The sequence below is a fragment of the Alternaria conjuncta genome (genome assembly GCF_024043145.1).
Source record: "Alternaria conjuncta strain BMP 0040 chromosome Unknown scaffold_14, whole genome shotgun sequence".
Classification (NCBI taxonomy): Eukaryota; Fungi; Ascomycota; class Dothideomycetes; order Pleosporales; family Pleosporaceae; genus Alternaria; species Alternaria conjuncta.
In genome coordinates this window covers 66,753-91,964 of record NW_026250103.1, presented here as the reverse complement: position 1 = coordinate 91,964, position 25,212 = coordinate 66,753, and the positions used below count along the sequence as shown (strand labels likewise).

At 53.6% G+C, this 25,212-nt stretch overlaps 8 protein-coding genes across 8 annotated transcripts; 3 read left to right on the top strand and 5 right to left on the bottom strand.

The window, feature by feature from the left end:
- Positions 1 to 630: 630 nt before the first annotated feature.
- Positions 631 to 2,609, bottom strand: J4E85_008644 (uncharacterized protein; the record flags this gene model as incomplete). Its single annotated transcript, XM_051472868.1, has 3 exons — positions 631 to 1,624; positions 1,691 to 2,313; positions 2,373 to 2,609. The coding sequence occupies 3 exons, from the start codon at positions 2,607 to 2,609 to the stop codon at positions 631 to 633; spliced, it is 1,854 nt and encodes a 617-aa protein (XP_051323088.1).
- A 680-nt stretch (positions 2,610 to 3,289) lies between these two features.
- On the top strand, positions 3,290 to 5,299 carry J4E85_008643 (uncharacterized protein; the record flags this gene model as incomplete). The annotated part of the gene is made up of 3 exons (XM_051472867.1): positions 3,290 to 3,603; positions 3,801 to 4,890; positions 4,940 to 5,299. The coding sequence occupies 3 exons, from the start codon at positions 3,290 to 3,292 to the stop codon at positions 5,297 to 5,299; spliced, it is 1,764 nt and encodes a 587-aa protein (XP_051323087.1).
- A 1,485-nt stretch (positions 5,300 to 6,784) lies between these two features.
- J4E85_008642 (uncharacterized protein) lies at positions 6,785 to 8,721 on the bottom strand (the record flags this gene model as incomplete). Its single annotated transcript, XM_051472866.1, has 3 exons — positions 6,785 to 7,056; positions 7,113 to 8,390; positions 8,442 to 8,721. 3 exons carry the CDS (start codon positions 8,719 to 8,721, stop codon positions 6,785 to 6,787), a joined length of 1,830 nt encoding a protein of 609 aa, XP_051323086.1.
- An 853-nt stretch (positions 8,722 to 9,574) lies between these two features.
- Positions 9,575 to 10,834, bottom strand: J4E85_008641 (uncharacterized protein; the record flags this gene model as incomplete). Its single annotated transcript, XM_051472865.1, has 1 exon — positions 9,575 to 10,834. One exon carries the CDS (start codon positions 10,832 to 10,834, stop codon positions 9,575 to 9,577), a length of 1,260 nt encoding a protein of 419 aa, XP_051323085.1.
- Positions 10,835 to 12,768: 1,934 nt separating this feature from the next.
- On the top strand, positions 12,769 to 17,086 carry J4E85_008640 (uncharacterized protein; the record flags this gene model as incomplete). The annotated part of the gene is made up of 3 exons (XM_051472864.1): positions 12,769 to 12,890; positions 12,987 to 13,029; positions 13,172 to 17,086. The coding sequence occupies 3 exons, from the start codon at positions 12,769 to 12,771 to the stop codon at positions 17,084 to 17,086; spliced, it is 4,080 nt and encodes a 1,359-aa protein (XP_051323084.1).
- Positions 17,087 to 18,116: 1,030 nt separating this feature from the next.
- Positions 18,117 to 18,684, top strand: J4E85_008639 (uncharacterized protein; the record flags this gene model as incomplete). The annotated part of the gene is made up of 2 exons (XM_051472863.1): positions 18,117 to 18,445; positions 18,492 to 18,684. 2 exons carry the CDS (start codon positions 18,117 to 18,119, stop codon positions 18,682 to 18,684), a joined length of 522 nt encoding a protein of 173 aa, XP_051323083.1.
- Positions 18,685 to 19,001: 317 nt separating this feature from the next.
- J4E85_008638 (uncharacterized protein) lies at positions 19,002 to 20,185 on the bottom strand (the record flags this gene model as incomplete). The annotated part of the gene is made up of 2 exons (XM_051472862.1): positions 19,002 to 19,661; positions 19,715 to 20,185. The coding sequence occupies 2 exons, from the start codon at positions 20,183 to 20,185 to the stop codon at positions 19,002 to 19,004; spliced, it is 1,131 nt and encodes a 376-aa protein (XP_051323082.1).
- A 1,852-nt stretch (positions 20,186 to 22,037) lies between these two features.
- J4E85_008637 (uncharacterized protein) lies at positions 22,038 to 23,810 on the bottom strand (the record flags this gene model as incomplete). Its single annotated transcript, XM_051472861.1, has 1 exon — positions 22,038 to 23,810. The coding sequence occupies one exon, from the start codon at positions 23,808 to 23,810 to the stop codon at positions 22,038 to 22,040; it is 1,773 nt and encodes a 590-aa protein (XP_051323081.1).
- Between the last annotated feature and the right edge of the window lie 1,402 nt (positions 23,811 to 25,212).

Below are 25,212 nucleotides of genomic sequence, written 5' to 3'. Positions count from 1 at the left end.
GCGTAACCTGAAAACTCTTGTTTAGGTGGAGGCCCTGGAGGAGCAGTATAAGAAGACGACCCGTGGCTCGGTGGAGGACCTGGCGGAGCGGAGTACCCAGATGAGGATGAAGCCTGGTTCGGCGGCGGGCCAGGCGGTGCTTGATACTTCTCCGTCGGCGCTATGTTATGCTGCTGGTCTTGAGGTGAGTTGTAGTAAGGGTTGTTTGAATGCTGATTGTGTTGGTCTGTCCCATATGACGGCCTTGAAGAGCTGTCATCGCCCTTTATCTTGTCCTTGAACTTCTTGAACATGGTGGGGCTGGAAACCTAGAGCAGTGCCGAAAAATGCCCTATCCTAATTTGTTGTATAAGTAGAAGGTAGTCGAGAAAATGCTGATCAGGGGTGAGTAGTATTGTTGAGTCACATACTAGGAAAGCGGGCGCACTTGAATGATGATGTAGCGAAGGTGGCCGGTTGTGGCTGTGCACGCGCAACAAAGCCCGAGTTGATTGTCACCTAACCGTCTACGTCATCGTTGTTGGCTTGGCAGGGTCCTCTAAACCCCGGCCACAATCACGGATGCCCGCGTCGCGCTCCAACAAACGCGCGTTGAAAACGCGATGGAAGTCTGGCAACCAGACCGTTCGGTCACGCATCCCCCGCATACCTTCCAGCCACCGCTTTGCCGCGGGCCCTTCCTTCTATGAACCTCACCGGAACCTCGACTTCCACATCTCTCAACCAATCGCCCATCCCTTTAGCGAAAGCATCCAACCTGCTACTCCCGCTGACGCCTCTGCCCAATACCCCATAAACCACGAAATGCACCGCCATGATACCTTCGAACTCCACCCTTTCCATGAAAAAGCTGTCGTTCCAGCTCTCTCCGAACATTTCCTTGAGTTTGGGCATGGTGAGAAAGCTGCGGAGCCAGTCCCAGCTTTCGGCATACAGGGGTGATGACTGTGGGTAGGAGGAAGGTAGGCTCGTGGGTATAAAGAAGCCAATGTTCGCGTTGCCACCTTTGTCGCCGGAGCGAGCGAGCACGATGTCCCCCAGCCGCGCACGCGTCATTGAGCCAAAAGAACGAAGATCCACGGGACTCGCAGTTTCATAGCTTTCGCGCCTCCTAATCTCTTCTGACTTCGGTGGCGGCGTGGTCATCAGCGTCCTTGTCTCGCCAGGGTCGAGAAGATTAATCGCCGTCTTCAGCTTGCTCTGCGACCAAATCGCTGGATAGAAGCTCAAGTACGGTTTCGGTATCGCCGTGCGATGATCCATCGTACTATGAAAGCCTGAGTAGTGCTGCATCGCAAAGTCTGCCAGTAGGCTTGCCAGGCCCAGGTTCACGTTCGGATCGCCGCTCTCCGCGAAGATCCGACAATACGATGTACTTCTGAGCTGGCTCTTCGGGTCAGACTCTGGCATGCCTATGCGCTGGAATTCCAAGAAGTCGAATCTGTCCAGTATGCCCTTCTGCTTCAGGCCAAACTTGATCATGCGTTCCCAGAGATCGAATTTCTCAGACGTGGCGTAACCAGTTGCATTGACGACAATCTCAGACTGGTAACCTGCTTGATAGAAGATTGCGAGCTTCGTAGTGGGTGGGGGTGGTTTGCCTTTGACGCCCCACAAACGAACTCTTTCTGAATATTAGCGAGATCGCTTCTGCCAGCATGACATGTAAGTGAAAGATATTCGAGCGTACCTGTTCTTGCCTTCAGCTTTGACTTGAACCTCATCCAAGATAGCCTTGACATCGCTATTCAGGTACACGTTGCCCTGAAGCTCGTATAGAAACTGACATTTGACAGTGTCTTCTGTAACAAAACCTTTCCTAGCTTCGTGCTTCGTGATCACACATGTTCCGTCCTTTTCGACTTCTGCGATCCCGAAAGTGATGTCGTACAGGTCATCCAGCGGATACTCGTAGAAGCCCGCAAAATTCGAGCCTGTTACATAACCACTGCATTCGATGAGATGGCCTGCAATCAGTGCTCCTGCAAGCGCATCGAAGTCGGTTTCACGCCATGAGTACCAGTACCAAGCAGCGCCGATGACAGGGCTGGCGTCTGCAACACGACCAGCAATAATAATGTCTGCGCCTTCTTCGAGACCTTTGACGATTTCGCGAGCGCCGAGGTAGACGTTCGCACTGACAATTGGTTTGTCGCTTTTCAGGACGTCAAGCGTGTGGTCCGCGACCGTTACCTCGCTGTTATCCGAATCTAGATGCGGCGGTAAACCTTTCTCTCTGATATCCTTCATTTCTTCCATTAGGTTGTCACCAGACACGTACGCGACCTTCAGATCATATCCTTTGCCTAAGACCTGCTCGTCTGTCAGTTAACTAGACCGTGTAGCGACTACATAGATGAGACGAGACTCACGAGTTCATGCACCTTCTCCGCCAATCCTTTCGGATTGTGCGCACCACCATTGACAACGACTTTGATTCTCTTCTCGTTCAACAAATCAATCGTCTGCTCGATACCATCCCAAGCTGTTTTCTCCCATCCAGGATGCTTTCCCGCTGCATGTGCCTGGGCGTTTTCCGCGATGTTGACTTCGGCAAGATAGTCACCTGTAATGAAATCTGTGTCTCCTAGCTCTGCTTGGTAGAGCATGTGATATCCGGGATCCCCTTACATTCGTCAGACTGGTTTAGGATAGGTAGGGCTGGTATCACCTTTGTAGCCTGAGCAGTTTGCTATCCTCACTGGACGGTTTCCGCGCTGCGCTGTCCATCTCGTGCTGTAGTCTGATGATGCCATAGCTACTGCTTCAACAATGATAGTCGATAAAGGGTTTGTGGTGCAATCTTAGGTGTATTCTGGGATTAGATCGCTAACGCATGTGCATGCGCGTAAAGCAGACATGCATTATCGCGATACAGCCGCAACTTAAATCCTCCCACCAAACTTCCAATCACAAACATCTCCACATCAGACTGCTATGTCAACAGACCTGATCCTCTTCTTGCGTAACGTGTATCCAGATTGCGGGGTGATACCCCACCTTGTCGGGTAGATTGAGCTAGTCGACTTACTCGCCCGAGGGCCGAAAACGAATTGCCGTCCATCTACCATGATCGGCAGTGCTTGAGTAAGACCGGTGACAACTAGGACGATGGAACTGGTGCGCCGATTGGCGTTGCTGGCACCATGTTACAAGGCGACCAAGTAGCTGATGGGGTCGAGTGGGACGTGTTTCGGACAGCGCAAACGATAAAGCTCATGCTATCCTCGTCTCGTAGCCACAATCTTAGTTCTCTCAAGTCGAATTCAAGGCTCTACAACTATTTAAAATGTCAAACACTATGACGAACGGCCATACTACCGGCACAAATGGTAGCCAGAAGGACTACTCTGTCCCTCGCGAAACCCAACACATCTTCGAGAAGGGCATATTGAGCAATCCCCTCATTGCTCCAACATTACCCACCGACATCGCAGAATGCGCAAAGAAAGTCCAATTCAAAGGCACCGATAAGCCCAGTATACCGATCAACTGGCGCTTCGCCGAAAGCATCTCGGCACTCAAGGGGCTGGAAGCCGCCATGATCAACGTCCTTTTGAAGCAGAAATATGGACTGGAACCCCAAGACGCTGTCATAGATACGTAAGTTGAAATATCCGAGCTTCCACGCTAATCAAGATAAAACCGAACAGGCCTACAGCCTACATTAACGCTAGGTCACCTATCTTGTAGGTTTCCATGTCAATGTAGGCAGCAGGCCTGTTCGGGTTTCTTCTTGTATAACGTGCTTCTATCATAAGGAGTTGTTGCCATTGAGTAGCTAACACGTTTCGGTGAAGCGACCATGCGCAACTCTTCTTCATGTCGATCCTATTGAACGTCATCGATCCCGATGGCGAGCACATCGAGTTCTTGACGAAACCATTCGCGAGTGGATCGGACGCATACAATAGATATTTCAAGAACTGCGATCTGCATGATACTAGTAGGACTCCGTATCGCGTGGCGGCTACGAACATCTACCGTTGCAAAGATGGAAGGTACTTCCATTTACATGGCTCCATGAACCCTGAACCCACACAAGAGAGTGTTGGGTTACCGCATGACATGGACATAGCTGAGTCGGAGGATCCATGGAAACCGTACGAAGAGAAGCTAGCAGGCATTGAATCCGACGAGATGCAAAGGTTGGCGTCAGACGTCTACAAGCAAGCCGGTACCATCTGCTGGACAACCGAGGAGTTCAGGAATAGCGAACATGGAAAAGCAAATGCCCACGTAGGCCTCTACGAGATCCACGATGTCAAGAATGCGAAACAACCGGCGTGTTGGTGGCCAGATAGCCCGGAAACTGGCGCAAAGAGGCCTCTTGCAGGTCTCAAAGTCGTCGATCTGACCCGTGTTATCGCTGCTCCGGCTCTAACCAGAGGTCTCGCTGAGTTGGGTGCTTCGGTGATGCGAGTAACAGCAGAGCATGTCACCGATATGTCCATGCTACACGTCGATCTCAGCTGGGGAAAGTGGAACTCGCATCTGGATTTCCGGAAAGAAGAGGACAGAGAGAAGCTGCGTACTTTAGTCCGAGAAGCCGATGTCGTAGTACAAGGCTATCGGCCTGGTGTGCTGGACAAATATGGTTTCTCTCCTGAAGGCCTACTCGACCTGACGAAAGATCGAGAGCGAGGTCTCATTGTTGTGCGGGAGAACTGCTATGGCTGGTATGGTCCTTGGTCGTATCGCAGCGGGTGGCAACAAATCTCTGACGCATGCTGTGGCGTCTCTATGGAGTTTGGACGAGCCATGGGCAATGACGAGCCTGTTACACCAGTTTTCCCCAACAGCGACTTCTGCACTGGTACTTCTGGCGTGATCGCGGTCTTGAATGCGATAATCCGAAGGGGTACTGAAGGTGGTTCCTACAAAGTTGATGTAAGTCAGCTCCACCGTTCGGTAGCGTTGTGGACGCTAACTTCTACAGATTGCCTTGAACTACTACTCCCAATGGCTGGTAAACAGCGTCGGCACCTATCCTACAGATGTCTGGGAAGATGTTTGGACTCGCAATGGCCGCCAAGTATTCCGCCATTACCACAACATGCAGTATACGTTGCCGCGCTACATGAAGATGCTATTCGAGAATTCGGGATCCGTGCTCTTCAAACCCGATTTCTTTGAGATGCGACATGCGGGCGCGATCGGCAAAGATGTCAAGGGGGTCAAGCCCATCATCCAATATCCACAGGGAAATGTCAAGTTGGGGTACAGTATAGGCACGCGAGGAAATGGTGTCGATAAGCCGGTATGGCCAAAAAACTTGACGACCGAGGTTGTCGCGTAATGTGATCTTTTTCTGCAAGGACAAGGAAGGGATGTATCAATGCATGACTGTGTGTTGGACGGAATTTGTCGCGAAATCTGATTCTGGTGTGTTCAAGTGAAGAGCCGAAGAAGGAAAGTGAGATGCCGTTGGGAAAGCGCGCTAGTCGACACGTTCTCGCGTCTTCACGTGACTACAGTCTGATAGCCACCGGGGCACCTGGGCATCTCACAAGCTCAACACTTTTTACACAAACCATACGAACAAATTCCCACATACTGGCAGACTTTCAAATGTGGGCGCACGCCATCTAAGGAAAAGGATGAACATCTACCTATGGGGGATGATGGATGTAAACAACCTAGAAGTCTACATTGCGTTCAGACTTTGCTAACTTGTATTTGAACACTAATGTAGACTGCAGGGTGTTTAGGTCTTTCTTCGAATGTGGGTGGGCGACTATGCGAGACGTCGTTAGAGCCAACGTCATTCGTACCTCCCATATCCACAGGAAAAGCTTTATCATCAAGACTAAGCGCCATTGACTCATACATTCTTGACGTGACTCCTTTCAACTGACATGTATTTATTCCGCTACAGGTACATCAGCCTCCATAAGCCTTTCCACTGTTCCCAAGATTTTTGATCAAACACACCTCCAGGGCTATCTCAATCCGAGCCTCTCAAACCATGGAAGCACTCCTCCACACCCCCCGCCTAACGCTCCTCCGCTTAACAGATGTCTCCTTCCCTTCATCTCCACACGTCCGCCTCTTCCACGAAAACTGGTCGAATCCCGACGCCACAGCATGGAGTTTGCACGGGCCCACGCATTCCCTCTCCGAAAGCTACGAGTGGATGAAAGAGCAATTGGCGCCTGAACTCGACAGCATGTTTTATTCTGTATTCGTCAAAGGCGACACATCAAACTCAGTGTCTACTAGCGATGATGATACTGGGCTGGGGAAGCATGTAGGCAGCGTAAGCCTACGTCTTCAACCTAGCGGTCCTTCGCTCCCAATGCCATCGACATCCACAACGACCAACATGAGGGTGCTGGGTTACGCCTTGTTTCCGTCAGCGTGGGGAAAGGGGTATGCGACGGAAGCCGGTGATGCGCTGCTGAACGCCTATACTGCTTTCGTATCTTCATCCTCCTCATTCTCGGGCGCTCAAGAAGACAACGACGGAATCGAACCACAAAAAGGGAAGACGTACATCGAAGCAGCAGTAGACGAGGGTAATCCTGGTAGCGTAAAGATATTGGAGAAACTTGGCTTCCAGAAACTGGGATGGAAGCATGAAGAGGGGCAAGTGTGGCTTAACGGAGCGTGGAGGAACCCTGGGTATTGGGTGTATGGGATGTTTGTTTAGTGTGCAGGTAAGGGAAAGCACATGACTGAGGCTGGAAAAGAAGTAGCAATACATGATCGCATACATAGCGAAGTGTGCAGACCTCCTTGAAAAGTATATTCCTACAGGAAATTGATCTTATGGCCACACACCTTACCACTCAGCGACTTCACCCTGCTTGGGTAGTGTCGTCCGAACAACTTTATCGCAGTTGAGTAAGCAAAGAGGATCGAATGCCTTCTTAAGCTGCCTCATTGCGTCCACAGTAGTTTGGCCCACTTCGTGTGGTAGGTAGTCTCTCTTGACGAGGCCGACGCCATGTTCACCTGTGGCTGTACCTTCGAGTTCGATAGCGCGCTTGACCATTTCGTGGACGAGGTGGGAGGCTTTGTCGAAGTCCTGGTTGCGGTTGTAGAGGATGATGGCTAGAATGATATGTGAGCGAAAGAGTCATAAGATGAGGATGAATGCATGGGCCTACAGTGGAAGTTTCCGTCTCCAACATGTCCTACGATACTGGCGAGTAGTCCACTCTGTCGAATCTTCTCCTTGGTCTCTTCGATGATTTGTGGCAGCTTGGATATCGGGACGGCGACGTCTGTGGTCCAGACAGCCATGTCTGGGTTGCCCTCGCCCTTGGCCATGACGCTCCAGAGTGCTTCCTTTCGCGCTTGCCATAGATCCTCCTTCTCTTGTTCTGACTTCGCGAACTCAAAGCTTACGGATCCAGTCTTCTTGGCAAGACCTTGCACCTGGCTAATTTGTTCCTTAACGGAGCTCTGTGTGCCGGCGAACTTGAAGAAGAGGGTGGGGGCATTCTTCCAGGTCTTGGAAGTCTGTCCCGCGTCGTTGATACATTGCATCTGAACATCATCGAGGATCTCAATGGCAGCAATAGGTACGCCAGCGCCAACGACCTTGAAGACGCAATCTGCTGCTGCGCGAATGGATGGGAACGCGCATACGGCTACACTAGTATGTTGTGGCTTTACAATGACTTTCAGCGTAGCTTCTGTGACGAGTCCTAACGTGCCTTCGCTACCGATGAACATGCGCGTAAGGTCGTATCCAGCGGAAGACTTTCGTGGCCGTTGTCGCGTCTTGATGACAGTTCCATCAGCCAGGACTACGGTGAGCGACACGACCCAGTCCTTCATTGTGCCATAACGGTATGCGTTGGTGCCGGAGCATCCTGTCCCGACCATGCCGCCGATCATTGCGCCTGGACCTGGGTCGGGAGGGAAGAATAGACCTTCTTTTGACAGCTCTTCGTTCAAAAGTTCCCAGCCCACTGCTGGTTGCACCACAACATCCATGTCGTCCTTGTGTAGCTTTATAATCTTGTCCATGCGGCTGAAGTCGATGCATATGCCGCCCTTTGTTGCCGCGAAGTGACCCTCCAGACTTGTGCCTCCGCTGTATGGAGTGACTGGTATCTTGCGTTCATGGCAGACCTTCATGATCGCGCTGACTTCTTGTGTGCTGCCTGGCTTCACAACGCAGAATGGCACATCGCCTGGTTGAGAGGGATGCGAAGACCACGACGATCCGCTGTGTGACTCTAGGTCGTTGGGATCTAGTGTGAGGTTCTCCTTTCCGACAATGTCGCGGAAGTCTGTCCACGCAGCTTCCATGTTTGCCTCTGAAATATTGTGCTTGGGAGGATTGAAGGTCTCGAGTGGTGCGGTCGAACTCGTGTCTGCGATTGGAGGCATCATCTGGCCATAGTAGTAGCCGATGCTTGCGGTCATAAGACATGCTACTCAACTGTTAGTATATGCGACAAATAGGGTGTATGAACTGCTGGTACCAAACACCGTCGCAAAGAATTGTCCTCTTGCCGTTCTTTGCTGTAATGACTGGATCTGGATCTGCTCGGCCTTCTCTTTCTGTACACGCTCGTAGATACTCTCATTGAGTTGCAGGTAGAATGGCTTTTCGTCCTCTCTGCCCATCGGTTTTCTTTCGCTCGCCCATCGCCTCTGCGTTATCCTTCCGACTCCCGCACCAGCTCCGCAAGTCCGCCATAGCGCTCCTCCCGTTGCGCCTCTTACGGCGAATGAGCCTCGTGGCAGGCTTCGTAGAGGCATTGCGACTACAATTGACGGTGATTCATGTCGTAGGCGTCGATGCGACAAAAGCGGGGAAAGCTTTGCATGTGAGCTGAACGATGATGCTGCGCGGGTAAATCCCGGACTTAAGAGACCGCCAAGAGTTCGCTATGCATGTCGCAACCAGTGATGAGCATTGTCTGTGGTAGTGGAGAAGCGTGCATGCATAATCTCACACTGAGCAATTACTGGCAAATATCACGACATCGGGGTCTGTTAGAAAGATGCGTCATCACGTGTAAGCCTGTCAAATTACGACATCCGAACAAAGGCAAGCATCAGATGTAGTCGATGGAGATTCGATAAGGATAAAATGCATTTGAGAAGCTCGATGGCCGAAACCAGAGCGTGTTATACCGAAAGCAAACCCAGTCGCCGTACCCAAATTCTCGCAACGCCGCCAGACACATAGTGCTGGCCTTGAGAGAGGTACCCAGAGCGTATCCAACGCCTGTGCATGTCCAAGTGATGAGTGTGTAAGATATGGTGAAAAGCAAGTAAGCAAAGCAAATCTCTACCAATGCGCCCAAAGGGAGAATGCTAAGTCTCTGAAGATGCTCGCAAGATGTATAGCATAAGCATGGGAGGAGCATGTATCATGAAAAAGGCCGTAATCCCAAACCAAACGCCATGCTAAAAACACGAAAGAATATATGCAAGAAAGAATGGGGTATAAGGATAAGATGCAAAACCAATCTGCTCAAGTGTCGGGCCAAGTGAGAGGGGTGTGTAGGGCATCGGGGTTAGAGGTAGCGGGGTGGCACCTAAGGCGACTGCTTACGCGGCTAGGTTGCCCACATCCGCTGCGCGTGTCTGTGGCGGTGCATGCGGCCTACTTTCCAGACATGCGCAGCAGTCGAGTCTTGAGCCAGATTACGAAACGCTGCCACGTACCCTTCGCAGCTCGGCTTTTGGTGACTTTGGGCGTAGAGGAAAAGACGGCTGCTTTCTCGGGGTCGACGGTTGCCACAAGCTTTGGCAGCGAGTTGGAGTGCGCCTCACGGTGGTCTGAATATTGGCGTCCACCCACTGAAGGGCGTCCGGCTATCGAGGGTCGTGGCGTCTTCTCATAGTCGGTGGATACAGTGCGCGTGCGGTTTATCTCTGATCGGTCGAGCGTCTCTGACTTGCGACGTTGGTGATCCTCCTTCTTCTGCTGCTTGCGGTAGTCGCGTTCCTGCTGCTTGTGTGCCACCTTTTCGTACTTTCGCTCCTTGGCTCGCTGCTCCTCCTCGAACTTCTGTCGCGCAGCACGAATGGAGGCAGCTCTCGAGGCTGGGTCTACGGGGGAGTCACGGCCGCCGCGGATAAAGCGGTAGGTCTGATCGAAGGAGGTACGCGAACTGGGCGAGGTGGTGTCGATGGACTTGAGCGTGTCACCACGCGCCCTGGGTTGGGCAATCGGAGAGGTGAGCGAGACGGACGACTGGGAGTAGCTGCCAGCAAGGCGGGTGGACGAGTTGTTGGTGTGGATGCGTAGGGATGTTCCCTGTGCCGAGGAGATGGAACCGGATCTGCGCGCGGGTTCATACGCGTTTTGTCTCAAGCGGAACTCGTCGTCCGACATGATATCATCGCCCTCGTGCTCGCTCCCGAGAATTGATGGCGGCGACGAGTGGGCTATTGGCGGTGTGTATGGCTGCGGAGTCTGGCGGATGGCAGGCAGGGGCGTCGGCCGCTGCAGACCAGACGACGAGGAGAACTGCGAGGTGTTGGATGTGGAGCGATTGTGTCTGTGGCGGCCGTTGACGGGCGAAAAAGAAACATCGGATATGGACCGTGAGTGGGCGCCATATTCTGAAATACCCAGACCGGTGAGGTCGTTCTCGGCAGCAGGGCGTGATAGATCGAGCCCGCTGGTCTCCTTGGACGAGAGCTTGCGCAGGTAAGGCTTGATCTTGAGCTGGTGGGAGGAAGTCGCAGACGGCATGGGGCGTTGTGTCTCTATCCAAGATTCTTCGTAGACCTTGGGCGTGTCTGAACGGTTAAAGGTAACGACATCGTAGTCAGCAACGGGGCTCAGAGGGCGCGGACTCGATACAGCGGAGGCTGAGTAGCCTCGTTTATGGAGACGCGCATGCCGGTTGGACATCGTGGGCGGAGTGAGTGCTCGCGCGTGTTATCGGCGCATGTCAAAGTACGCTGTAAGTAGACCAGGAGAGATCGGCGCAGGTGGTTGTTGCACGCAATAGCACATCACCAAGCCAACGTCAGGACCAGGACTGGCGGCAATCTTCCGATGGTTCCGCGGCTGTCAAGCGCCCACAAAATGGTGACGAAACGAAGGTGTCAACTCGTGCGCGGGATCCGGGGTAGCGATGGCGTAGACAAGACGGCGGTTTCCTCTCTAGCCGGCAGACGCTTCCTTGGTTTCTTGGTTGCTGGAACCCGTGGACTGGTCCGACTAGCTGCGAACGCTCAGATCAAGGCAGCCGGCCCCAGCTCTAAGCGCCTAGACGGCTAGGCGGTGGGAGAGTAGGTGAGAGATTTATGTTGCCGGGGGTGATAAGAGGAGCATCACCTCGAGACGCAGACGCCCACGGCGTTTAGGGGCCTGGGTGCTTATATGCGCTCGCTGCCGTGAGCGTCTTCTCTAGTAGATGCAGGATGGTGGAGGTACACCTAGGAGAGGAGACCGGCTGAAGCGGAATCGCCGCCTGCTTGGAACGAGATAGCAATATGACTGGCTGGGGGAGCCTCACCGCTCGTGAGCCACGGAATAGAGTGCTACCGTGCCGTCCGACGATATGCCTCAGCGCTTTCCGTACCGCTACCTCCATCTCGCTCCTCTTTCGCCCCGCCCCGTATGCCCCGTCGCGCATCAACACCGCGCAATCTAGTGGCACAGCAGCTCAGAACGCGCAGCATTTCATCACTAGAGGCCACGAGTCGGTTCGAGGCGCGGAGATGCTGCAAAGCTGAAGCTGACCTAGATTCTCATAGCCCGCACGACTCAGCCATGCAAGTGCTCCGCCCATCGTGGAATTGGCTGATATCTCACGATACTCTTACCCCGCAGTACCAATCCTGGACCTAGCCCAAGCCACATCAGACATTCAAGGCTGTTATCAACGCAGTATGCATGTGACGAGAGAAGGCCTGGCCCACAAAAGCCCTCAAGTACCTCCTCACGTGCGCACTCTTCACCGCGGCCCGCCTGAAACACCCTGGGATGAAACACATCTTTTACCCCTCACTCTTGTCCAACCATCTCCTCTCTAACACTTTCAAGCGATACCACACGTGCACCGTTCCTCGATTTTGAGAGTCAAGTATGTATGACAACACCCATACGGACAAAAACTGTGATTCCTCTGGCCGGTCTTGCACCAACAGCATGCACCTTGAAATCTTGGAACCTTCACGCTACGCATATCGGGAGCCAGCACGCGTTCCGCCATCAACGATGTATCACATTGGAGAGACATCACCTTGAAGGATACGATCACGAGGAAAGACGCCTTATGACCTATCGAATTCATGTCAGAATGCTGCGTGTAATGCATTCTGGGCAACCTTCTTTTCTTAGTTGTGTCACAACGCGATGCGCTACCATTCAACGCGGTGCCACAATATTGGACGCGTTTCGAGCATCGACAAGATGACGAATGTGCTCGAGAGTAGTCAGCATCTGAATCGGTTTAGGCTCATCGAAAAATTTGTATTCGATAGTGCTGCAAGGCAGGTTGTGGCTTTACCCGACAAGAGGCGTTGGATATGAGTGAGGGAACATGTAGTAGTGGTAAAAGTTTGTGAATATGCACATGGAAGTAGAAGTCAGTCCTTTGAATGCGGTGTTGCTATTCTCTGGCAGGGCTAGTTTGTCAGGGTGAGAGAAAGTCCCGGCGTTGCTGGGCAATGGACAAGGCCCACCCTGACGTCGAGCACGGGTCGCAACTTCCCTACCAACATCAAAAACATCTCAGCACCATCTTCATCCACCACGCGCGTCCCATGGAGTTATAACCATCCCAACCAGCCACCGACCGCATCCATCACTTTCAGACTCCTCGAGTGATCGCGACCATGTCGTCCAATAAGCGGGGCAACATTTTTGACCAGGGGAGGCCCGAAAACCCCTACGACGATCGCGATGAAGTCGCGGATGTGCCCCAGAAGGCGACGGCAGCACAGCTGGCAGCCCGCAAGTAAGTCACCTTCACCAGTCATCGCTTGGAGTCTATCCCAGACCTCTCTAGTCACGATGCGCTTTGTCTGTCGCGTGCTGACTCTTTGTCCCCCAGAATCAAGACCGCGAAAGCCCGACGACCAGCAGGCGCCACCTCCGTGAGTACCCCAACCACAACACCACACTCCCCACCGCACCCCCGACGGCTGCGCAAGCATGTCGACCAGCCGCCACACCCCGAAAGGGCGACGCGATTTGCAACGCAGGATGCAGGCCTTTGCTAACGCACGCGCTCACCAGGGTCTATCACAGAGCGCGAACTTTGGCGCACCACAACAAAACGCATTTGGCTTCGGTGCCTCAACACCCGCTCCCGCGAGCAACGGCGCGAACGGCTTCGGTGGCGGCAATGCCTTCGGCGGCGGCGCGACCAACAGCTTCCCACCCGCGCAGTCCGCTGCCCCGAGCAACAACTTCGCTGCTTCGTCCTTTCCAGCGTTCGGAGGAAGCAACCAGGGCACAGGCTTCAACCCTACACCGCCCTCGTCTGCGGGCTTCAACTTCACAGCTGGAGGTGCAAATCCATTCGCGACGGCCAACTCGGGACCCGCGACCAATGGCAGCACGCCTGCGCCCGCATTTGGGGGCTCGTCTATGTTCGGCAACAACGACCAGACGCAAAGTAATCCCTTTGGCGGCCTAGGCCAGAACAACACCACAAGCGCAGCCTCATCAGGCGGTATGTTCGGCACTACCAGTTCAGCTCCCACAGGCGGTATGTTTGGGACGTCCAGCGCTGCGCCTGCTGGAGGCATGTTTGGAACATCGAGTGCTGCACCATCATCAGGAGGCATGTTCGGTACATCCACCGCCGCTTCTTCCGGCGGAATGTTTGGTACATCTAGCGCTGCGACCTCAGGTGGTATGTTTGGCACATCGAGTGCTGCCCCCGGTGGCATGTTTGGCACCACCAGCGGCGCCCCAAACGCTACGAGCACCGCCGCTCCCGCATCCACACCCTTCACATTCGGCGCCGCAACGACGACAGCCTCGAACACCGCGAGTACGCCGGCGACGAGCGGTATTTTCAGCGGATTTGGCAACTCAACACAATCAACGGCGCCTTCACAACCAAGCACGTTCGGTGGTTTTGGCGCCAATGCGCAGAAGGAAGATGCCTCCAAGCAGGCGGCTGCGCCTCAGAACAACATGTTTGGTGGTTTCGGTTCCAACGCACAGAAGACGGAGGGTACCTCGGAAACGCCGAAGCAGAACAACTTCTTTGGAGGCTTGAGTACGAGCGCGCAAGGCACGCCAAATGCGACGGCCACCGCTCCTGCGTCGAATCTATTCAACTTCGGCGCGAATACACAGAAGTCTGACAGCACGACGTCAAGCGCCCCTCCGACAAACCTCTTTGGTTCTGCTCCGTCCAGCAATCCGTTCGCAAACCTCCCGACCGCCGAAAACACGTCTTCTGGAGCAGCTGCACCCACAAACCTGTTCAGCAGCCTCAAGAAGCCTGAAGAGTCTGGCAGCAGCCTTTCTGCCGATACCCCCAAGTCCAACCCGTTCGCGGCACTTCCCAAGCCAGCCGACACACCTACCACTACAGGAAGCAGTTCAGGTTTCAGCATATTTGGTGCCAACAAGGATGCGGGCGCAGCAACAGTGAAGGCTCCCGAAGCGCCAAAGTCAAGTCTATTCCAGCCGTTCAGCACACCACAGCCAGCGAAGACAGCCGACGTGGAGAAGTCGCAAGGCGGCATGTTCACTGCTGCTCAGCCCAAAACCAGCTCTGGTCTCTTCTCCCAAACGTTCCAGCCCGAGAACAACAATTCCAGCAATTTGTTCAAAAAGCCACAGTCAAGCTTCCCCCCTGCATCGACATCGGCATCAGAAACACCCAAGGCTGCACCTGGGGCTTCCAACCCCTTTGCCTCCTTGCCCAAACCTTCGACAGATCGTCCCAACTTGTTCAGCGCTTCGAAGGAACCCTCGCAACCCTCCCCTGCGCCGGCCACATCGATCTTCAACGGTACTACCTCCGAGTCGAGGGGAGAATCGCAGACACCTGAGATGCCCAAGGTTCCCAAGGTGCACGTTCCCAAAGACTGGGCTGTTCCAGGTGCCGTTCGCGCGCAGACCAGCGACGGTCTACTGAAGCAGATATCCGATCTGACTGCTCAACTGCAAATGTTGAACGAAAAGTACCGACAACAGCTGAGCAACCTTCCTCCCACGGCAGACTGGTCAAGCGTGTCGCTTTGGCACTACCAGCATGCGGTCGACATTAAGAAGAAGATCGACAACGTGAAGAAGCAACGTGCAGCCGGACGAGGTATCACCGGCAATGAATCAAGCTTGTCCACGAAGCGCAAGGTCAACGATGACAGCCACGAAGTCCGCGATCCATCCCCTTCCAAGCGAGCTCGTGCGACGGAAGCACCTGCTGGTCCGACTCCGCAGCTCTCGGCTTCTACACCGAAGCTCAGTGCCCCAGCCACGGCGACATCAAACATGTTTGCCAAGGCGATCGGAAACAAGCCCTCCACACCTGCGCCAGCGTCATCGACAAGCCTGTTCGCCCCAAAGACAGCTGAAAAGCCCGCCACCGAGCCCTCGCAGCCAGCTGCATCGACTCCCAGTTTCGGTTTCAAGCCCTCAGTTCCCACCACTAACGGTGCAGAAACTTCGGCAGCCTCGTCTGGCTTCAAGCCAAGCTTCGGTGCTTCCTCCACCAGTACATCAGGTTCTGCTGGTTTCAAGCCGAACTTCGGCAGTGCTCCGGCAGGCGGCTTTATGGCTCAGTTCACTAAGACCGCGAAGACTTACGAGGAACTCGCCGCAGAACGCAAGAGGAAGGCTATGGACGAGGACTACGACTCAGATGATGAGACCAAGGAGGAGTGGTCTGCCAGGTACGACAAGGCGGAGGCTGAGCGTCTCGCTAAAGAGAAGGAGATTGCTGCCTCGACCAAATTTGTGATACCTGGTAGTTCTGGAAGCACTTCACCCAAGGAGAACCCGTTCACTGGACTTTTGAAGCCTAAGAGCGGAGTTTCCACTCCCAAAGCTCCCAGCCCGGCGCCGTCTACAGGCAGTCAATCGGTTTTCAATGCCTCCACGTCGCAAGCATCATCCCCCAACATCTTCGGCCACCTATCAGGTCCTTCTTCCAGCAACCAGGAAGAGTCGGATGACGACGACCAACAACAAGACAATGCTGGGTCAGCAGAGCCGCCTTCGCCTCCGAAGCGCTCCGTCGATGCATCGGAGACCGAATCCGAAGATACCCAACAGCACAATCAGCAGGAGTCAAGTTCCAAGGGCAGCTTATTCTCAAGGATCACCAGGGATAATGATTCCGAGGCAGAGAAGGAGAACAGTGGCGCCTCTTCTCTGTTCGGACAGAGTAACGGTACTACCACTCCTTCCAACAAACCTTTCCAGTTCTTCGATTTCGGTGCTGCATCCAAGACCGCGCCGCCGAAGACCGACACGTTTGCCGGCGATCAGACTTTCAAGGCGGGTACTCCGATCAAGTTTGGCGGAGCTCCTGCTACTGAGAAGAAGGACACTGCACCCAAATTCAACTTCCAACCTGCTACGCCTGGTGCTGGCGAGTTCTCCACAACGCCGGCGAAACCACCACCCAGCTCGATCTTCAATTTCGCCCCGTCCACAGGTGGATCTTCGCTTTTCGCTCCATCCGGCGGTAACTCCGTGACCTCGTCTGTATTCTCTTCGCGCGCAAACACGCCTCTCTCTGAAGCTGGTGATACCAGTGCCGCATCTGCAGCAGAGGATGACGAAGAGGGCGGCAAGCAAGAACAGATTGACTTGACCAAGTTGACTGAGGATGAGCTCAACACTTACGACATTGTCTTCCACACCGAAGTCGTACTCGCCAAACACCAGGAGGGAGAGAAGGGCTGGACGAACATCGCGAAGGGCCCGCTCTGGATCCTCAAGGACAAGCAGACGGGCAAATGCTCTGTGCGAGTGCGCATCCCGAGCGGTGCCACCCCAGTCAACTACCAGATCCTACCTGCGCTGCCTGCCACCGTCACTGGCGGTAGCAAGAAGATGGTCATGGCGACCAAGCCTGCCAAGGAAGGCGGACTCCAGTCTGTTCTTTACGCAGTCAAGACGCCTGAGATTGCACAGGAACTTGCAGCGAAGTACACAGAGTGTGTACCTAAATCACAGTAAGCGACCTTGTCCATGTCGACATTCATACCCATTCTACGAACCGTGGGGTTGAGCGTCTAGCTCATCACCTGCATCCACGGATTCGATCACTTTGCTTGCATCTGTTTGTTCACCTTACCCCTGTTTCCGTTGACACCTCCATACACGTGTACCTATATATTCCCACAAGATTGGCGACATTGTTTGTTTTTCCCCCAGCGACTACCTTCTTCATTCCCCCTTTACTTCGGGCTTGTTGGAACATCATCACAAAGAGATGAGCATTGCATAGTAATGGCGTTGGTGGCAAGGAGCCCCTCTTGATTTGTTCTTTTATGCGAAGCGACGATGGATGGAAAAATGGGATCTTGATCTTCATGTAGTATACTATGAGCCTTCTTCCTTAATATGCATCAGCGCATTAGTCGCGCTATCTTCCGAACACATTTTTGAGACGTTCACGTGCATGACTACGTGTGACTGTGGTGCTATACACACTCCTAACACCGCACGTAGACGAAGCTACTTCGAGTTCTCGGCCTGGAATTCCCGTTGTGGACAACTGATAGATAGTTTTACCCATGACGTGCAATCTCCCAATCGCCGTGAAGATGAATTTGGATACCAATTAGTCAAACGTATGTTGAGTGATTATTCATGCCGAGACTGCGGTATGTGCCCTCTTGAACAGCTACCTAGGTATGCAGCATCTATCAGCCTCCCCAAAAACTGACAAGTTCTCGGCACAACAAGGAAAGTGTGGGCGGGCGAAGATTAAACAGTAGCCTACGTTGTCGCATGCTCGCGCTCGTCCGCTGTTAAGCTGCCTAGAGACTTCTACAAGATGGCTATTGCCTTGGACAAGAAAATCAATAAACAGGTCTAGAGCCTACATCCACGTTTAGTCACCTACTTCGCAAGTTTTTAACTTAATGTAGTCTGCAGACCTGTTCATAAAGTCAGCACATTCCCCTCATATTGTGCGCCTGTGCCGCAATAGCAACACCCCTCATATCTGCGTTCAACAGCATCGATATCTCTACACATCAGCATGTCTACGCCACAACCCCATCCAAAGAAGACCGGCGTCCACGAAGCGGGCCCTGCAGACCCTTCGAAGGGCAAAGCTGCGCTCGCCGAGTTCTCCGCAACGATGAAACGCCCAGCAGATCTCAAGTGCTTCCGCCAAATAGGCTGTGACGGCATCTGCAGGACCCTCCGTAGGGTGCCAGCACCGGATGACGAGCCAAATGACATAGAGGTCTATGATGCACAGCCCATGTTACCGTTCCTATTGAAGGCGTACCTTGATCGCCACGACTGGAGTCAGGCGACTGAAGACCGCTTCCGTGGCGTGGACGGCAGGAATACGCCGAAAGAGTAAGTGGTGCGGTATGACGTGGCAATAAGCTGATGCCTTCTCTAGACAATGGTTCAATCCACTCCCTGGTGTCTTACCACCTCCAAGTACTAAGAACGAGCGTATTGCAGTGAGAAATCGATTCAACGAGGAACGAAGAATCCTCGAAGAGAAAATAGCGAAAGGGGAAGTGGAGGCAGAGGATCCGGGGCCAGCTTGCGGGGCTGTGCGAAGCAACTATGATCTGAGCCCACGGTAGCGATTACCCTCTCAGTCAGTGGAAGCACCTCATACAAGAAAATAACTGAACAGGCCTAGAGCCTACATCAACGTTAGATCTCCTACTTTGCATGTTTTTATGTTGATGTAGGCTGCAAGTACAAAAACGTAGGCTGCAGACCTGTTTAGTTTTTCCCTAGGTTGAGGTGGAAGAGTACTGCGAGCGTGTTGCATACGTCGATGATCTGGAAAATGCCTTGATTCGGCCCTGCTTCGCGAAATTGGGTATATACTCGGGACCAAAACAAATTACTTACAGCCAATCTTCACCTTCCCTCCAAAAAGAAACGGTTCTTATTACTCCAAAACCCTACTCTCTCCATTCTTCATACCCTGAAAGTGCACATCTTCAAAGACATCCCCATCTTGTGCTCTGGCCTCTTTCAATGCGTCTTCCACTGTCCACACCTTTCTGCGGAGGAACCAACTTATCAGGCCTCCTCCCTTTTTCACCTCGTCATGTGTTGCGACCCAGTACTTTGCTCGGAGTGTGCGTTGTGCGAGAATGCCGTTCTTTGCGCCGAGGTTGAGTTGCTGGGCAGAGGATATAGAGACATCGTGGAGGCCGTGTAGGAAAGCGAGGGTATGTAGTGGTGGATCGGCTGTAGCGATTGGGCTAAGGGCTTCGTGAGGGATGCCATGTGGTGTGTAGATTACACATTCCGCTTCTTCGCCGTTGATATTAGACGATAGTTCTTCCGCTCCATCGCCATTTATACTGAGTGTAGAGAGACGCTTCTTAGGCGTCGCTGTCGACAGGAAGGGATGCGTGGCGAAGGTTATCAGGAGCGCGGAGTGGAGGTAGAGAGAGTCTCCGGACGCTGTGAGACGCGATATGCTGAGCCATGAGGGGAGCGGGGAGAGACTGTAGTCGTGCCAGTCGGAGTGGTCGGCGAAGGTGGGTGTTGTTATTACGGTGCGGAAGTGGTTCCAGGAGGATATGAGGTTGGCTGCTTGCTGCGGTACTTGTCAGCTCATATTACCCTTGATCATGTCGTGTGACGACATACCTCTGTCGCGAGCACAGGCACATCACGATGAACCTCTAAAAGCGTCTCCTTATGGCAATGGTCGGTGAATTCATGGCTAACAGCCACGCAGTCCACATAACTCTCCTCATCCACCTCTTCCACCTTCCTCTTTTTGCTCCTTCCTCTGCCTAGTCGCAGTCCTCCAGCCATTATTTCCACCTGTCGTGCCAACTCCTCCACCTCGGCAATGCTCTTCACGGCGCTCTCCGTCGCGTGGAATTGCTGGCTGAACCATTTCGCGACATCGCTCTGTCCACCGACGAACCATGGATCTATTAAGACATTGTAGTATACCCGGCTCCCGTGTTTGACGGCGTTCGCTGGACGCGGTATCTGAAGCAGCCAAGACGAGTCGGCGTTCAGGTGGTGGAGGATGGGCCGGCGCGTTGCGAGCGCGCGAACGACGGCGTCGCGGATCTCGAGGTGGAGTTGTGAAGACGGATCGTCCATGTTTCGAGTGTGTCGTGATATGTTCGCGCTGATTCTGCGGTTGCGCTAGATGGACGCGCCGGATTTGCGCACTTCAGGGCGACATCTGGCGCGTCGAGACGGTGACGATGCGACGAAAAGGCGCTAACGGAGGCTGGGGAAATCGTGGCGATGACGCACGGGCGACATGGAAGGCCCTCGTTGCCTCACTCCATCGTCACAACTTCAGCCTTGCGACATTCGGGCAGCCAACTCACAACTACTTTTGTATCTGTGTCAACGAATCCACTGGGTTGTTTTGATCTCGGAGCGGCGATATGATCACATGGATCTGGCCATAGGGATGGTTCTCCCATCGAATAAGTCTTCGTCGCCCATCAACTTTACCACAATCTTCGCGCCAGAATTCAGGACGTGAAGGCTTTGTTCCCACCGGAATGACTGTGCAAGTCGGCTTTTCTGGTTTGTTTCTTGGACGTAGCATCTCACGCTCGGTATAACAAAACCACAACTGGTCGCATCCTTATGGACTTACGGACCACTATTTCGATGATATGTCTAGCATCGAAGACGCGGAAGGACGTCGACCTGAGTCACCGTTTATCGCAGTTTGTGGGAGATCTCCTCCTGAAATTTTCATCCCTGCCATTTGATGAAGCTTGTAGGCATCATCAGTGTCATTGGTATTGAGTTTGCAAGAGACGGAAAGAACGGGGATGAGCCAAACGATGACTGGTCAATTATCCCAGTCCAATGCCTCAAAGCAACTACATCTCCCTTCTATCAGTCATATCAAACGCTTATCGCGCTCGACGGCGTTCAGTGCGCCATCCTCTTTACTTCCTGCTGTAAGCCATTACTCTACGAAGGTCTTCTACTGATAACCCTCGATCCTTCTGCCTATCTTGATCGCTGAAGAAAATATAAATTCAAGCTGTCTCCTAGTGTGTACCTTGCTAGTACACTTGTTGAGTCTGTCTAGACATGCCGTCCAGCCGATAAACTTCAGCGAGTATTGGCTACACCCTAGTACACACAAGTCTTTACGACCGCCGATGACAACGAACAGTGTTCGTCCACGCCATCGCAGGCAGTCATCCCGCTCTATCGACTAGCCGAACAAGTCTCTCAACATGAAAGCTTGCTTGGATGAGCAAATTTTGAGCATGTCGGTGCCAAATGTCGGTCATTCGTCTCATATCCAGAAATACGGAGTCACCCGCAGTGTCTTATCGCAGGATTCGATGGAAAGCATCATGCGTGCATTTCACGATGCATGTTCGTGGGTTGACGATGTGAAAGAAATGTTCGCGCGCACTGATACGAGATAGACTATCGATTGCGCGGGAAGACTGCCGAATGCGGCAACGTCGCTGGTAACACGAGTACGGGGTTGCATAGATTGATTGTACGTGCATAAGCGCGTTGTTGGCTCTTTTGCGCCAGCCAGTGCTAGTATCTGAGAAATATTGTGTGAGTAGTTTTGCTGACGTCATTGGGTACATGGAGGGTCGGGCTTGATGCTGGTGTTGCAAGAGCTTCAACGCCATCAGTCTATTCACGAGGAGATGTGAGCGAGCACTTTTGAAGGAGTGACAAAAGTTGGTCATAATTTCTGTCTACTACTACTAAGCTCGTGCCCGTCGTAACCATTCTATACCAGTTGTTCGTTCAATATAAACAGTTGAAGAGGAAAATCCAAACGCGTGAAACCCATGATAAAGCAGAACTAAAACGCTGGAGCTATACAAGGCGAGGGAATGAAGGCTCTAAGACAGAAGAGCTACAGCAATTGTTTTGCCGTCAAAACACCTAGGCCGCCCAAAATCTTTGCTTTATAAGTGAAGAGAACTGCTCAAGCTACCGGAGTAGCTTAGTAGTGGGGGTAGGCGACGTAGCCGGTGGGCTGGGGGGTCACCTTCGAGGACGAAGGAGTGTTCACGGGGTAGTGAGCCGCCGAGCTTGAAGGGGTGGCAGCGGGGTACTCCTTAGTGGACGAGGAGGGGGTGGCAGCTGGGTACTCCTTGGTGGAAGAAGAGGGTGTGGCAACTGGGTAGCCCTTGGAGGATGAAGGGGTGGCAGCCGGGTACTCCTTAGTGGATGACGAAGCGGTAGGGTACGCGGTGGGGTAGGCCTTGGAGGAGGAGGGAGTGTGGATTGGGTAAGGCGCGGACGAAGCACTGTAGTGGATCGAGCTACCGGAGGAAGGGTAGGGAGGCTTGACCTCAGAAGAAGGCTTGGGACCAACAGGGTAGGGTTTGGTGGAAGCTGAAGGCTTGGGGCCGACTGGGTATGGCTTTCCGGACTCTGATGGCTTAGGGGCCTCCGAGTAGTGCTCCGCAGGAGTGGATGGCTTCATACCCTCTGGGTAGGCAGAAGGGGCTGGGCCGGGAGTGTAAGCTCCACCGACAGTGACGGTCTTGGTCTCGACTACGTGCTCAGTTTTGGTGACCGTGACCTGGGCAGGGCACTGAGGAGCGGGAGGGACACCGACAGCGTAGGTTGGCTTAGGGGCCTCGGGAGTTCCAGCGGGGTATGTAGGCTTGGGGGCCTCGGGGGTGCCTGCTGGGTAGGTTGGCTTGGGAGCCTCAGGAGTTCCAGCGGGGTGAGTCTCGGCTGGGTGGGATGGCTTGGGAGCCTCAGGAGTGCCTGCTGGGTACGTGGGCTTGGGAGCCTCAGGAGTTCCAGCAGGGTAAGTGGGCTGGTGGGCCGAAGGAGTCTCAGCTGGGTAGACGGGCATGTCGGATGTGGGCTTCGAGCCGTGGATGGTCGATGTCACAGTGACAGTGTTGTAGGTTGGGGTCAAGTAGGTTGAGTAGATGACGCTGGAGTGCTCTCCGTGGCCAACAGAGGTGCTGCATGGCACCCAAGCTGTGTGGGTGGAGGTGAGCGTGGTCGTGATGTCGCTGTGGGGGTACTCGACAGCCGATGAAGGCTTAGGAGTAGGCTTGACGTAACCAGTTCCGTAGGAAGAGGCGTGGTAGACGGGGGTGGAGGCACTGTAGGCTGGGTGAGATGCGCTGTAGACAGGCTTGGAGGCACTGTAGATGGGAGTTGAAGCATGGTAGACCGGAGTGCTCTCGGCAGGCTTGGAAGCACTGTAGACGGGGACAGAAGCGCTGTAGACTGGAGTGGAGGCGTGGTATGCGGACGAGCTCACTGCAGGAGTCGACGCGCTGTAGACCGGGGTGGAGGCGTGGTAAACCGACGAGCTCTCAGCTGGCTTGGAAGCGCTGTAAATGGGAGTAGACGCGCTGTAGACAGGGGTGGAGGCGTGGTAGACCGACGAGCTCTCAGCGGGCTTGGAAGCGCTGTAGGCGGGGACAGACGCGCTGTAGACTGGAGTCGAAGCATGGTATACCGATGAGCTTGTGGCAGGAGTGGATGCGCTGTAAGCGGGAGGGGTGGATGCCTCGTAGACCGGTGTGCTAGCTGGGTAGTGAACCTCACTGCTAGGTGTGGACGCTTCGTACGGCTTGGAAGAGGGAGTCGAGGCGTGGTAAGCACTGGGAGTGGATGCTGCTTCATACGGCTTTGAAGAAGTTGGTGCAGGCTGGTATCCAGTGGGGACAACCGCTGAGTAGCCGTATTGAGGCATGGCCAAGGCCGAGCCGACGAGGGTAGCAGCAACGTAAGAGTAACGCATCTTGATGGTATTGCTGATTTGAGTCCTAGGTGATTGATCTGGAAGTTGTCGAGATGGTATTAAGTATTAGAAGACTTTTGTGAGGACACCGTAGCGAGTGTTGGTGTAGGAATGTTGTAGGAAAGCGAAGGTGATGGTTGGTGGATGAGTATGATAGTTGAGATGGAATGAAAGTTATATACCGTAGTCCCCAGAGTCTATACGCTTCCATGATGGCTGACGTCGATGCCGTCTCCACTTTGTCAACACGAAGTAACATCTCGCCATGTGAAGGGCTCCGCTCTACGTACGAGCTGTCGATAGCGTGAGCAGCCCGACAGTAGCATCAGCGAAAAAACCCGCAGGGGTTGAGCGAGTAGAGGCACAGCCCTACCGCACAGTGATGCCGACGCTGCCGGGATGAGCGACCGTTATGGGCTATATTTGCACCACGCTTTGGCTGTTTCTGGACTAGCGTGCGGCTGTCATCCAGTCACGGCACCCGGAGCGCGTATCGCATCACCCTCATCTCAGTCCAGCCCATCGTCCGTCAGACCTCAACAACAGCCGTTCGCGACCTTCGCGCATTCGGAGACACTGCCGGTGTTGCTACACTACCCACGTTCCGCTCCCAAAGATAGCCGGCCACGTTCCTGAAGATCCACCAGGGCCGTAGCCTCGGGCGACCCACGAGCCGGAGCCTGAATTTTCCAGATGTCTACTACCAGCCACCGTGGAGGCTATACCTAATCGGGTCTTTGATAACAGACCCTCGGTGATTCGGATGAGTATTGTATTATCGCCTTTCCTCATTGCGCAGTCAATACTTCCTTACTCCAGCGACGCCACATATGCTGACTTGCAGTTACGAGATGTCGGCTTTACCCTTCAGGGTTATCTACGCGAAGAACAAGCAATGCGCTGATGGTCTGTGGCGTCCGACCTGGCATGAACGTTGCACCGCTGACCCAAGTCTCTATGCATATGAGCGTCGTCCGTCATGCCCACTAGCGAATGCGGCAGAAAACGTTCTATGCCGCGTTCCGTGAAGCTATGTGACTGAACCTGCAGTACTCTGCGCGTGTAGAGCCCTGTGCGCACTGACACGAGATGTAAGCCTTGGGCGAATGCCTCCCCCTCCACCACGCTACTCGTAGTTTCCAATCGACAGCCACTAGGATCACTACCTCCAGGAATATACCGGGCTATTAGGAAGGTCCGGCTATATAGCATATCAGCCACATACATCACACATCGAATTAGTGCTGGTTGTGCCCACAACTCGACTTGCCTCTGCTCTTTGTTGAATCTGGTCGAAGCTTATTTCTCTCAAGCTTCTCACAGATCATAGCAAGCAGAGTGCCTCAGACAACAAAATCCTGCACAGATCTGCAGACTATACTATGATAAAACGAACGAATCG